Source organism: Martes martes (assembly GCF_963455335.1).
Source record: "Martes martes genome assembly, chromosome: 12".
Lineage (NCBI taxonomy): Eukaryota > Metazoa > Chordata > Mammalia > Carnivora > Mustelidae > Martes > Martes martes.
In genome coordinates this window covers 17,645,596-17,658,367 of record NC_137900.1, presented here as the reverse complement: position 1 = coordinate 17,658,367, position 12,772 = coordinate 17,645,596, and the positions used below count along the sequence as shown (strand labels likewise).

The 12,772-nt window shown below is 35.0% G+C and overlaps 1 protein-coding gene across 2 annotated transcripts in view; it reads right to left on the bottom strand.

The window, feature by feature from the left end:
* The window catches only part of VPS13A (vacuolar protein sorting 13 homolog A), a 236,683-nt gene that overhangs the window by 168,558 nt on the left and 55,353 nt on the right, over window positions 1-12,772 (bottom strand). For both annotated transcript variants that reach the window (XM_080820523.1, XM_080820524.1), the window contains exons 18-19: window positions 3,939-4,128; window positions 3,738-3,852 (exon numbers count right to left, since the gene is read on the bottom strand). In XM_080820523.1, coding sequence (XP_080676649.1) covers window positions 3,738-3,852; window positions 3,939-4,128 — 305 coding nt within the window. The remainder of the gene's footprint in view (window positions 1-3,737; window positions 3,853-3,938; window positions 4,129-12,772) is intronic.

Below are 12,772 nucleotides of genomic sequence, written 5' to 3'. Positions count from 1 at the left end.
TACAGTTACATTCTCTCCTTTCAAAATATTTGATTTTGTTTTGATATACATGTTTTTCTTTCTTTACAATTTTGAGATATAGTCTCTTATAACAAACTAACCAAAATACACTCAAGATACAGTGTATTGCTCTGTTCCATTCACCTGTTTATACCCCTTTTTTCCCTCTTGATTTTTTTCCTCTTGTTTTTTCTTGACTTTTTTCATTTTCACAGTTATAGTCTATCCTTTCATTGTATTCAATTTTAATCTTGTACATGTATAAGTTTTTCCTTCTTTACAATTTTGGGATCTAGTTTTCTAACTAGTTTTCTAACGAGCTTTCTAACAAACAGATCAAAATACACACAGAATCCAGTGTATTGATCTATTCTGTCCACCTGTCTGATTATAGTCTCTTTTTCTTTTTTTTTTTCTTTTTTGGTTTCAGCTCTCTTCTGATTTGGTTAGTATATATTTCACTGGGATCACTGTTATTGTTGCCATTTGAGTATTTTGTTCTCTCGTTCATCTATTCTTCTCTGAACAGAATGACAAGATGGGAAGATGGGAAAAGCTCACTTCAAAAAAGAGAACTAAAGACAGTACTTACTGCTAGGGTTCTAATCAACATGGACATGAGTAATGTCCAAACTAGAGTTCAGAAAAACAATTATAAAAATACTAGCTGGGCCTGAAAAAAGCATAGAAGACACCTGAGAATCCCTTTCTGGAGAAATAGAAAAACTAAAATCTAGTTAAGTTGAAATCAAAAAAGCCCATTAATGAGATGCAATAAAAAATGGAAGTTCTAAATGCTAGGATAAATGAGTCAGAAGAGAGTGATATAGTGATATATCCCTATTCTATAGGGATATAGAAGACCAAATGATGGAGAATAAAGAAGCTGACAAAAAGAGAGATAAACAATTACTGGATCACCAAGGGAAAATTCGAGAGATAAGTGATACCATAAAGTGAAACAGTATTAGAAAAACTGGCATCCCAGAAGAGGAAAGAGCAAGAGGGTGAGCAGGTATATTAGAGCAAATTATAGCAGAGAATTTCCCTAATCTGGAGAAAGAAACAGACATCCCAGTCCAGGAGGCAGAGGGATTCCCCCTCTAAAAAAAAAAAAAAAAAAAAAAAAAATAGGTCAACACCCTGACATATAATAATGAAACTTGCAAATCTCAGAGACAAAGAGAAAATCGCAAAAGCAGCTCCAGAAAAGAGGTCCATAACCTACAAGGTTAGAAACATTACACTGGCAGGAGACCTGTCCACAGAGACCTGGGAGGCCAGAAAGGACTGGCATGATATATTCAGGGTTTTAATGAGAAAAATATGCAGCCAAGAATACTTTATCCAGTGAGCATGTCATTCAAGATAGAAGTGATAGAAAAGCTTCTAGGACAAACAGAAACAAAAAAAACTTGTGATCCCCAAACCAACCCTACAAGAAATATTTTTTAAAAGGGATCCTTTCAGTGAAGAGAGAGCCCAAAGTAACACAGACCAGAAAAGAACACAGACAATATACAGAAACAGTTCCTTTACAGGTAATACAGTGGCACTAAATTCATATCTTTCAATAGTTACTCTGAATGTAAATGGGCTAAATGCCCCAATCCAAAGACACAGGATATCAGACTGGATAAAAAAGCAAAACCCATCAATATGCTGTCTGGAAGAGACTTTAGACTCAAAGACACCTTAGATTTAAAGTAAGGGGATGGAAAGCAATTTATCATGCTAATGGACATCAAAATAAAGCTGGGGTAGCAATCCTTATACCAAATAAATTAGATTTTAAACCAAAGACTGCAGTAAGAGATGAAGAAGAAACTATATCATAATTAAAGGATCTATCCAAGAAGATCTAATAATTATAAATGTTTATATCCCTAATGTGGGAGCAGCCAATTATACAAGCCAATTAATAACAAAATTAAAGAAACACATTGATAATAATACAATTTTAATAGGGGACATTAACACTCCACTCACTGGAGCCTGCTTAAGATTCCTTCTCTTCCTCTCCCCCTGCTCTTCCCCTACGCACCTCGAGCACATGCATGCACTCTCTCTTCCTCTAAAACAAAAACAAAAAAAAACTGTAATGTGTAGAATTGGCTAATCATGTTGTATATCTACCACTAAGATTGTAAGTCAACTATACTTGAATAAAAAATTTTAAAAAGTAAAACAAAGAAATAACAATAGCATGTAAGTGCTGAGGATGGTAAATGGGAGTTCAACTGTTCAAGTCCTCGTAATGACTGAGAGAGGGTAAAAATTTTTTATCAAATTTCTATCGTGAGAAAAATATGTCCTAATTACTAGAGTAAAAAAAGAAAATGTTTGTTTCAAATGGTATAGTGAGGGAGTAGAAGGAAACAAAGTAGTGCTAAAAAAAGGCCAAAAAAAGAAAAAAAGTATATAAATACTGAGAAATATCCCACTGCATGTTGTTGTTATGACACATCTAAAAGTAAAGATACAGGGTAAAAGAACAAAAAAATAGGCAAATTCAAACCAAGAAAAAACTAGAACATCCATACTAATATCAGAAAAAAGAAATCAAAATATTGTAATTGGAAAAAAATAAAAAATAAAAAATAAAAAATAAAAAAATTATAAAAATATGCACAGTCAACTTCATATAAAGGAAAGATTTGGTTTATTGGAGAAAAATTCTGTATTATGCATGTACCTATTGACAGCAAATTTATAAAGAAAAATATGACAAATCTTAAATAGACAAATGCATATTCACAGTGACATTATTTTTCATTTGTTTCTCTGAAGAACTACTGGAACATGGTGACAGAAGACAGGAAAAAATTCCAATAAGGATACAGAAGACTTGAAGTACATGATAAATATGACCTAAAAATATGTATAGGTATGAAAAATATAGGCGTTCCAAACATATGTGAAACATTTTTTTAACTTACCATATACCGAGCCAGAAAGCAAGTATCGAGAATTGCAAGGCATTAAAATCATACAGATCAACTTTATATAATCTTATATATTTTAAATACATATATTTAAAATATATTTTAAAATGGAATCTGTAATTTAAAATCTTCCACAAAGAAATCTCCAAGTTCATATGGTTTTACTACTCAATTAGGTAAAATACTGGAAGAAAAAATAATACCCAATCTCATAAAAACTCTTCAAAAGAATAAAAAAGGATGGATTTTTATTTTCTGAGGCCAAAGTATTAAAATCTAGAGTTCATTACATGAAAGAAAAATGAGAGGTTCATTCTCTCATGAACAGAATTCCAAAAATCCTAACACAATACGCAATTAATTTAAATGTGACAGTAGGTTTGTCCATTCTGAGTATAAGAAAGGATTATTGTTATACCTGAACTTTTAATGTAACAGTACCAGTTAGTTTCAACTAAACTTTATCTGGTCTAGAAGCATACAGTATACCTTACTAAAATCAGATTAATACGACTAAAAGTTTAGTATAGGAGGCACCTGGGTGGCTCAGTGGGTTAAAGCCTCTGCCTTGGGCTCAGGTCATGATTCCAGGGTCCTGGGATCGAGCCCCGCATCAGGCTCTCTGCTCAGCAGGGAGCCTGCTTCCCCACTCTTTCTCTCTGCCTGCCTCTCTGCCTACTTGTGATCTCTGTCTATCAAATAAATAAATAAAATATTTTTAAAAATAAAATGAAACAAAAGTTTAGTACAGGATACAATTCTTAATATACCAACCTTAATACTAGCATTTACCTGTTGCTGTCTTGTCACGAAATTCTTCAAGTTTTGTCAAAGTTGCTGATGTGAGCTGTGCTAGATTTACCTCTTTTGGAGGTCTGAAGAAGTCCACTATACTATTTACTGTTCTCTGTTAAAATAAGTACCATTAACATTAGGCACAAAGTCAAAGCAAACAGAAATATATTAAAATTTAGTGATTAAAAAAATGCTTACTGCATCATATATCATTTCTAAAGGTTCAGCTTCTATGATACACCTCTGAGCAACAGTTTCATCTAAAGGATTTATCTCAAATATAATTTGGAAGAGCGATGTAGCATCATCCAATGAAGACAGGAGGCGGGGTTTTGTTGAATTATCTGGCAAGCCAGTAACATGAAATGAATCAATTTTGGTTTCAAATCTACACGGAAAAAGATAGGACAAACATTAGCTATCAATCCAATTTTACATTTTACAGTATTTTTTAAACATAAAATACAGTAAAAATTAATGAAAACAATTTCAATTTTCATTTTGTCCTATTTCATTCCACTCACATCAAAGAAAATATAGAACTATTTGATCTGAATTGACACAGATTAATTCACAAACAACCCTATTCACATGCTGATCTCTAAATTTAAAAAAACCACGAAGGGAGTCAGATACCCAGAGCAGAAGCTCACAAAAGAAAACTATCATACACCAGTGCCAAGGTTGGAAAATTTAAACTGTTTCATTCTCCTGAACTGCTGGAGATTTAAAGTGGACAACTCTAGTGGACCCAATCATCGGAGCCCCCCTCAACAATATTTTGAAATATACCTCCAGGAACTGGACCAGGTTCCCACAAAAAAAAAAATTGGAGAAAAAACCCATCACACTTCAGGCAAGAAAAGGGGAAAAGGAGCCCTTTAAAAAATATGACACAGCACTATGTTCTTCTTAAAAAAAACATGCTCTTTGGAGAAAGTAGTTAACTAGAGCTTAACTTAATTAAGTATTATCAAAATCAAAATATCTACAGAAGGGAAATACCCAACTTCAGTCTGGTCTACTATCCCATATGGAAGAAGGGAAATACCCAATTTCCCCAACTCCAGCCATTCTGTCCCACTAAGGCAGGGAGAGGGGTAGTACTGAGAAACTTCTTAAGTTCACAGACCAGAAGCAAGGGATCATTAAAAAACTGAGAGCAAATCACACACCAGAGAATGTTTCCTTATCCTGCACATCCTACAACCAAATCATTAAAGGCTTATTTATAATAGTTCTTTTCATCCAGTACTTCACATCTGGCTATCAAGAAAAAAATAGCATAGCATCCCAAAAGGCAAACAACCCAACTGAAAGTGATAAAACTATTTAAAGTAACAATTAACATGCTAAGGTGTATAACGGACTAAGTAAACAACATGCAAGAACAGATGAACAGGGTAAGCAGAGAGATGGAAATCCTAAGAAAAAAAACAAAAATAAGCATTAAAGATCAGAAACACTGTAACCAGAATGCATTTAATGCATTTATTAGGATATAGACACAGTTGAGGAATTAATCCCTGAGCTGGAGAATGTATCAGCAGAGTCATAAAAATAGATAAAGCAGAGAACAAAGACTAAAATAACAGAACAGAATAACCAAGTGCTGTGGGACAACTACAAAAGATGTACCATATGTGTAACAGGAATACCAGGAGAAAGAGAAAACTGCAGAAGATTTTAAACAAGAAGGACTGTCAATTTCCCCAAAATAATGTCAGGCACTAAGCCATGGATCCACAAAGGTCAGAGTACATTAAGCAGAATAAACGCAAACAAATAATCAAAAAACTATACCAAGGCATATTTTTAAACTACAAAAAAATATAAAGAAATATAAAATATATATATATAATATAAAGAAAAAGTCTTGAAAGAAACTAAAGGAAAAAAACCACCCTACATATAGAGAAGCACAGCTAAGGATTACAGCTACCTTCTCAGAAGGCAGGGAAGCAAAAAGAGTGTAGTGAAAATCTTAAAGAGAAAAAAAAAAAACCAACCAACCTAGAATTCTGTACCCTAAGAAATTTCCCTTCACAAGTTAAAACAAAGACTTTCTAAGACAAACAAAAAAAAGGGGAAATTATTGTAACTAGATCTGTCTTTTGAGAAATATTAAAAGAGGTTATTTAGAGAGAAAGAAATACTGTAAGGTAGAAATTCAGATCTACATAAAGGAAGAGAGATGAAGAGGAAAAAAGTAAAGGTAAAATAAAAACTTTTATTTTACTTATTTTTATTAATCAAATTAATATATTCAAAATAATAGTAACAACATGTAAGGTTATATATGTTTACATGTATGTCTTATATATGTTTTATACTTACATATGTTCACTTATACATGAAATGAATAGCAGCAACAATACAAGGAACTAGAAAACAGATTAAGGATTTTCTTTTATTATCAAGGACTCCCACTACTCATGAAACGCTACACTGTTATTTGAAAGGAGACTTGAAAAAAAAAAAAAAAACTATAACTGATATGCTAAGAAAGGAGAGAAAACAAAACCATATGAGACACCAATTAAACTGGGGAGCCAGGGTGGCTCAGTTAAGCGTGTGACTCTTGGTAAAGCTCAGGTCTTGATCTCAGGGTTGTGACTTCAAGCCCCATGCTGGACACCATGCTGGGTGTGGAGCCTACTTTAGGGGGAAAAAAAGATATTCAAACCATAAAAGGCAGAAAGGCAAGAAAGACCCCCCCCCAAAAAAAGGAACAAAGAACAAGAGCAACAAATAATAAACAGCAAAGATTATGGTAGATGTTAAGAGAATGAAAAGACAAGTCACAGTCTAGGAAAAATATTTATAAAAGGCACATCTGATAAAAGACTGTTATCCAAAATATACAAATTCTTAAAATTTAATGAGAAGAAAACAGTTTAAAAAAAAAAATGGGCCGGGGCGCCTGGGTGGCTCAGTGGGTTAAGCCTCTGCCTTCAGCTCAGGTCATGATCTCAGGGTCCTGGGATCAAGCCCCGCATCAGGCTCTCTGCTCAGCAGGGAGCCTGCTTCCCCCTCTCTCTCTCTGACTGCCTCTCTGCCTACTTGTGACCTCTCTCTCTGTCAAATAAATAAATAAAATCTTTAAAAAAAAAAAATAAAAAAAAAATGGGCCAAAACCTTAATAGACACTTCATCAAAGACGACCTATACATGGCAAATAAGCAGATGAAAAAATGTTCTACATCATAGGTTGTCAAAGAAATGCAAATCAGGGGCATCTGGGTGGCTCAGTCGGTTAAGCATCTGCCTTCAGCTTGGGTCATGATCCTGCAGTCCCAGGATCGAGCCCAGCATTGGGCTCCCTGCTCAGCAGGGAGTCTACTTCTTCCTCTGACTCCCACCCTGCTCTTGTGCTCTCTCTCACATTCTCTCTCTCAAAAAAATAAATAAACTCTTTTAAAAAATGCAAATTAAAACAAAGATTCCACTACACATCTATCAGGTGTGGCCAAAATCTAAAATGCTGACAACACCAAATGAAAGCAAGGATGTAGAGCAAAAGGAACTCTCCTACGTTGTTGGTGGGAATGCAAAATGGTACAGTCTCTTTGGAAAAGAGTTTTGCAGTTTCTTACAAGACTAAACAAACTCTTACCATATTATCTAGCGATCATGCTCCTTGGTAATTACTCAAAGAACCTGAAAACTTATGTCAATATAAAAACCAAATACAAAAAAAAAAAAAAAACCAAATACAATACAAACATACAAATGTTTATAGCAGCTTTGTTCATACTTGCAAAAACTTAGAAACAAACAAGACGGCCTTCAGTAGGTGAATGGATAAACTGTGTTACAGCCATATAATGGCATGTCATTAAGCACTAAAAAACAAACACACTACTGAACCATGAAAAGACATAAAGGAAGTTTAAATGCATATTACTAAGTGAAAGAAGTCACTCCAAGAAAGAAAGAAGAAGTCACTCTAAGAAAGATACATAGTGTAGGATTCTAACTGCATGCATGACATTCTCGAAAACGGCAGCAAGTATGGACGCAGTAAAAAGATCAGAGGTTGGGGGTGAGGATGATGAACTGGCAGAACAGAGGATTTTTAAAGCAATGAAAATACTCTATGATACCATAATAATAGACATGCCATTATATGTTTGTTCAAACCCATAGGAAAATACACCACCAAGTGTGAATAGCAATATAATATATGAACTCTGGTGAATATGATGTATCAATAAATGCAGGTTTGTTATTGGTAAAAAAAAAAAAAAATGTACCATTCTAGCTAGCACTTGATATTGAAAATGGAGGAGGCTATGCATGTGCACGGGGTATAGAGGTAACTTCTGTACATTTCTCCCAATTTTGTTATAAGCCTAAAACTGCTCTAAGAAATAAAGTCTTTAAAAAAAAAAAAAAAGGTAATGGAGTAGTATTATCATGGAAAATTGCCAAGCAAGGTGCTCTAAGAATTACTCTCCCCACTGCGACAACCATTAAGCTAGCAAAAATTGCCAGAGTCAACATCTCTGCAAGCCTGGAATTCAATCAATGAAAAACTTACACCAACCAAGGAAGTGCTTAATGAAGACCACTACATTTCAGAAAGAAAGCACTTTGACATTTTTATTTAACTTTCTATCATCCCCGATTTCCGAGCACAGCAGTGACTATGGTAAGTGAGCCACATCCTTGTGTGGCCAGATGGAGCTAGGAGACTAATACTGCTGTTGAGCCAGGAGACTAATACAGCTGTTAATGTCTGAATGTGTGTGTCTCACTCAAAATTCATTTGTTGGAATGATAATGTCCGTTGTGATGATATCTGGGGCCTTAGGTCATGAGGGCTATGGAATTAGAGGTCTTATAAAAGAGACCCTACAGAGAGCCCTAGCCCCTTCCATCTCATGAGGACACTGCAAGAAACTTGCAGTATGAAATATGAAAGAGGGCTTTTAGCAGAACCTGGCAGTGCTTGCACCCTGATGTTAAACCAGCAACTTTCAGAACTGTGAGAATTAAATTTCAGTTATTTATAATATCAGTCTGTGATATGTTATTATTGCAGCCCAAATGAAATAAGACAGGAGTTTTGTTCTTAAAATAATGTGGTCAAGTGTTTTCACCTACTTACAGTTCCCTAAGGAATCAGTGCAGAGAGTGACCTCTATTTTGTCCTCTGGTCATGCAGGCAGAGGTAACATTTGTCCAAAAAATCAAGGAAATGGACTAATGATATCTGTCTGGAGACAGGAAAGTGGACGGGGAAAATACCAGCCAGATCCCAATGCCCAGGAATGAGGAGGAAAAAGGCTCAGAAAGGCCACATGTAAATCATGGAAGCCAGAGTGCAACAAACGTGCTGAGAACCCAATGTACACTCCGAAAAGACCTGACCAGAGCCTGGACATGCACCTCTAATGGATCTGGAAGCTAACTGCAAGCAGGAGGTGAATGCCAAGCCAGAGATGTAGGAAACCTGGCAGAGTTCTGAAGTGCCACAGCTCAAAGCCAAGTACAAGGACTAGAGAGTATTTCTCTGTTTTGGTTTCAGGAATTTAAGGAAATGTCAGTTCACTGTGTGATCACTGAAATAATGGAACAGATACTTCAATATTCACAAATGACAAAGAATAGAGTCTTCTCAAAAATAGTTTGGAAAATTCACTGGACTCATTTGCTACGGCTGCTTAATAAATTATTACAAACAGAGGCTCTTAAAACAAGAACTTATTCGCTCACAAATACAGAGGCCAGAGGTCTGAAATCTGTTGGTTCCTCCTGGAGGCTCAGAGGGATAATATGTTCCATGATTTTCTACAAGAATGGGGTGGTTGTCAGGAATCCTTGGTATAGGTTGGCCTAAACATATATCATGCTTATCACAATCACCTCAGTGGCATTCTTCTCTTGTGTGTCTGTCTTCAAATCTTGTCCAGGCTTACCTGTTTCTGCTGAGTCTGTATTAAAATTTCCCTCTTCTTATGAGAACATGAGTCACTGAATTAGGGCCCATTCTATAATCTATGGTAGACTAGGCTCTAATCCGCTGTAAATTCTTCTTTACTCATCAACTTCATTATAGCTAGAAACACGCTATTTCAAAATAAGCTTATAGTCACAAGTACTAAGGGTATGAACTTCACATAGCTTTTTGGAGGAAATAATCTACCCACTACCCACTGAAGTCAGTAAACAAATGGAGGACCAGAGCCCTCATCAATAAACAACAACAAACCCAGGTGAGAGAGGAGAATCTAATTTCCATAGTTAACATACAGTTCAAAATGCCAATTTTGAAATAAACAAATTACAAACCATACACAGGAAGAATGTACTAATGATAAACAAGCTGTCTTAAATGTACTCTAAAAGCTAAAAGGAAATCATGGATGAAGCAGTGAAGAAAACCAGGTGAAAGATGTAGAAACAGAGATATAAATGAGATATACGATATAAAATATGACCAAATAGAAAGTTTGTAGACAGAAGTACAACAGTTAAAAGGGAAAAAAAAATCAGAATAGGTCAACAGCAGATTTGAGAAGCCAAAAGAATCAGCAAAATTGAATACATGCAAGTGAAATTACTAAGTCTGAGGAACTGAATGAAAAAAAGAATGAAGAAGGGTGCCTGGGTGGCTCACTCAGTTAAGCCTCTGACTCCTGCTTTCGACTTGGGTCATGATATTGGGGTCCTGAGATCAAGCCCTCCATTGGGCTACATACTGAGCATGGAGCCTGTTTTGGAATCTCTCTTTCCCTCTCCCCGCTGCTCTCTCAAAAAAGCAAAAACAAAAAAATAGAAACAGAGAGAAAGAGAAAGGAAGGAAGGAGGAAAGAAAGAAAAAGAGGGAAAGAAGGAAAAAAGACAGAGAGCGAGAGAGAGAGAAGAGCAAAGATCAACTAAACAGTGCCTAAAGTGGGAGACCATTGGCAGACCTACACATGTATTCTGGGAGTGTCAGAAGAGAAAAAGGGACAAAAAGAATATCTGACGAAATAATGGCCCCAAATTTGTCGAATTTGATAAGAGCCATAAATCTACACATTGAAGCTGAATGCACTCTTATATTAAAGATCAACTCAAAAAGCCCCACAAAGAACACATTATAATCAGTCAAAAACAAAAAAAAGATAAAATCTTGAAAGCAGCAAGAGAGAAGCAACACATTCTATGCAAAGTTGATAGGTTAACAGTTGATATATCAGAAACCATGGAGGCCAAAAGGCAGTGGGATGATATACTCAAAGTATAGAAATTTTTAAAATATGAACCAAGAATTCCATCTACCAAAACTAACCTAAAATGAGAAGAAATTAAGACATTTACAGATGAAAAAAAGCTGGGAGGAGTTTGTCAACAGTAGATCTGCCCTAGAAAAAATGTTAAAAGGGATCTTACAGGCTAAAATTAAAGGATGCAGCACCCTATAGATAGTAACTATAAACTATATACAGAAATAAAGAACTCTGGTAAGGACACTATGTAAGGGAATATAAAAGCCAAAGTTATTTTATTCTTGGTTTCTAACTCCTCTACTTCCTCTAGGATATAAAGAAAAATGCACAAGGGGCACCTGAGTAGCTCATTTGGTTACGTGTCTGCCTTTGGATCATGTCATGATCCAAGGGTCCTGGGATCAAGCCCATGTCAGGCTCCCTGCTCTGTGGGAGCCTGCTTCTCTCTCATCTCCCTGCTTGTGCTCTATCTCTGTCATTGTCTCTCTCTCTCTCTGTCTCTCAAATAAATAAAATCTTAAAAAAAAAAAAAAAAAGGAAAGAAAGAAAAATGCACAAAATCAAACCTATTCTGACAGGAATGCAATGTATATATAAAGAAGTAACCTGTAAACACAATAACATGAAGTAGAAGAACATACGTGTGTAGGAGCAGAGTTTTTGTAAATTACTGAAGCTAACTTGGTATCAATTTAAACTAGATTGTCTTTAATTTAGAATGTTAATTTTAATTTTCATGGTATCCACCAAGGCAGTGACTAAAATGTATACAGAAAAAGAAAGGTGGATGGAATCAAAAAGAAATCAAACAAAAGGGAGGCAGAGTTGGAGGAACTGGGGTGGAGGGGGAAGGTATAAAGACATACAGTAAACAAATGGCATAAATCCTTCCTTAACAGTAATGACTTTCGATGTCAATGCTATTAAACTCACCAATTAAAAGATAGAGACCAGAAGAACAGATGAAAAAACTAGATACAGTATGTTGTACACAAGAGACTCACTTCATATCCAGACATAAAAGCTGAGAGTGAAGGGATGGAAAAAGAATCTATGCAACTTGTAGCCAAATGAGAATAGAGTGTTTACATTAAAATCATCATACAAAATAGCCTTTAATTCAAAAAATGTTCACTAATATTGATAAAAAGGGTAAATTCAAAGATATAACAGTTATAAATATGAATCCCACATTGACAAAATTGGAGAGAGAAATAGACAATTGCATATTTGGAGACTTCAATATACCATCTTCAACAAATGCAGAACATCTAGACCAAGAAACAATAAAGTAATAGAGAATCTGAACAAAACACAAACCAATTATATATTACATATATAGAACATTCCACCCAACAGCAAAATATACATTCTTTTCAAGTACAGGCACTATAACTGTCTCCAAGAAACAACGTGTTTTTGGCCACAAAACATGTCTTTAGAACTTAATGGAATGAAAGTATACCAAAAAATCCTCTCCAATCTAATGGCATTAAAGCTGGAAATCTTGAAGGTAAATTCCAAAGTTTCTGGTAAATTTCCAGAAGCAAAATTTGGGAGTTTCTCAAATATTCGGCACCTGAATAAAATATTCTTAAACAATAAATAGAGGTCAAAAAAAAAATCACAGGAAAATTAGAAAATACTTTGAAATGAATGTAAATTAAATGCAGCATGACAAAACTCAAGGGATGTATCCACAGTGACGCTCATAAGGAAATTTCTATCTGTAAGTAACTACATTAAAAAAACAAAGATATCAAATTAATAACCTTACTTTATACCTCAATGATTGGGAAAAGAAAAAGACTA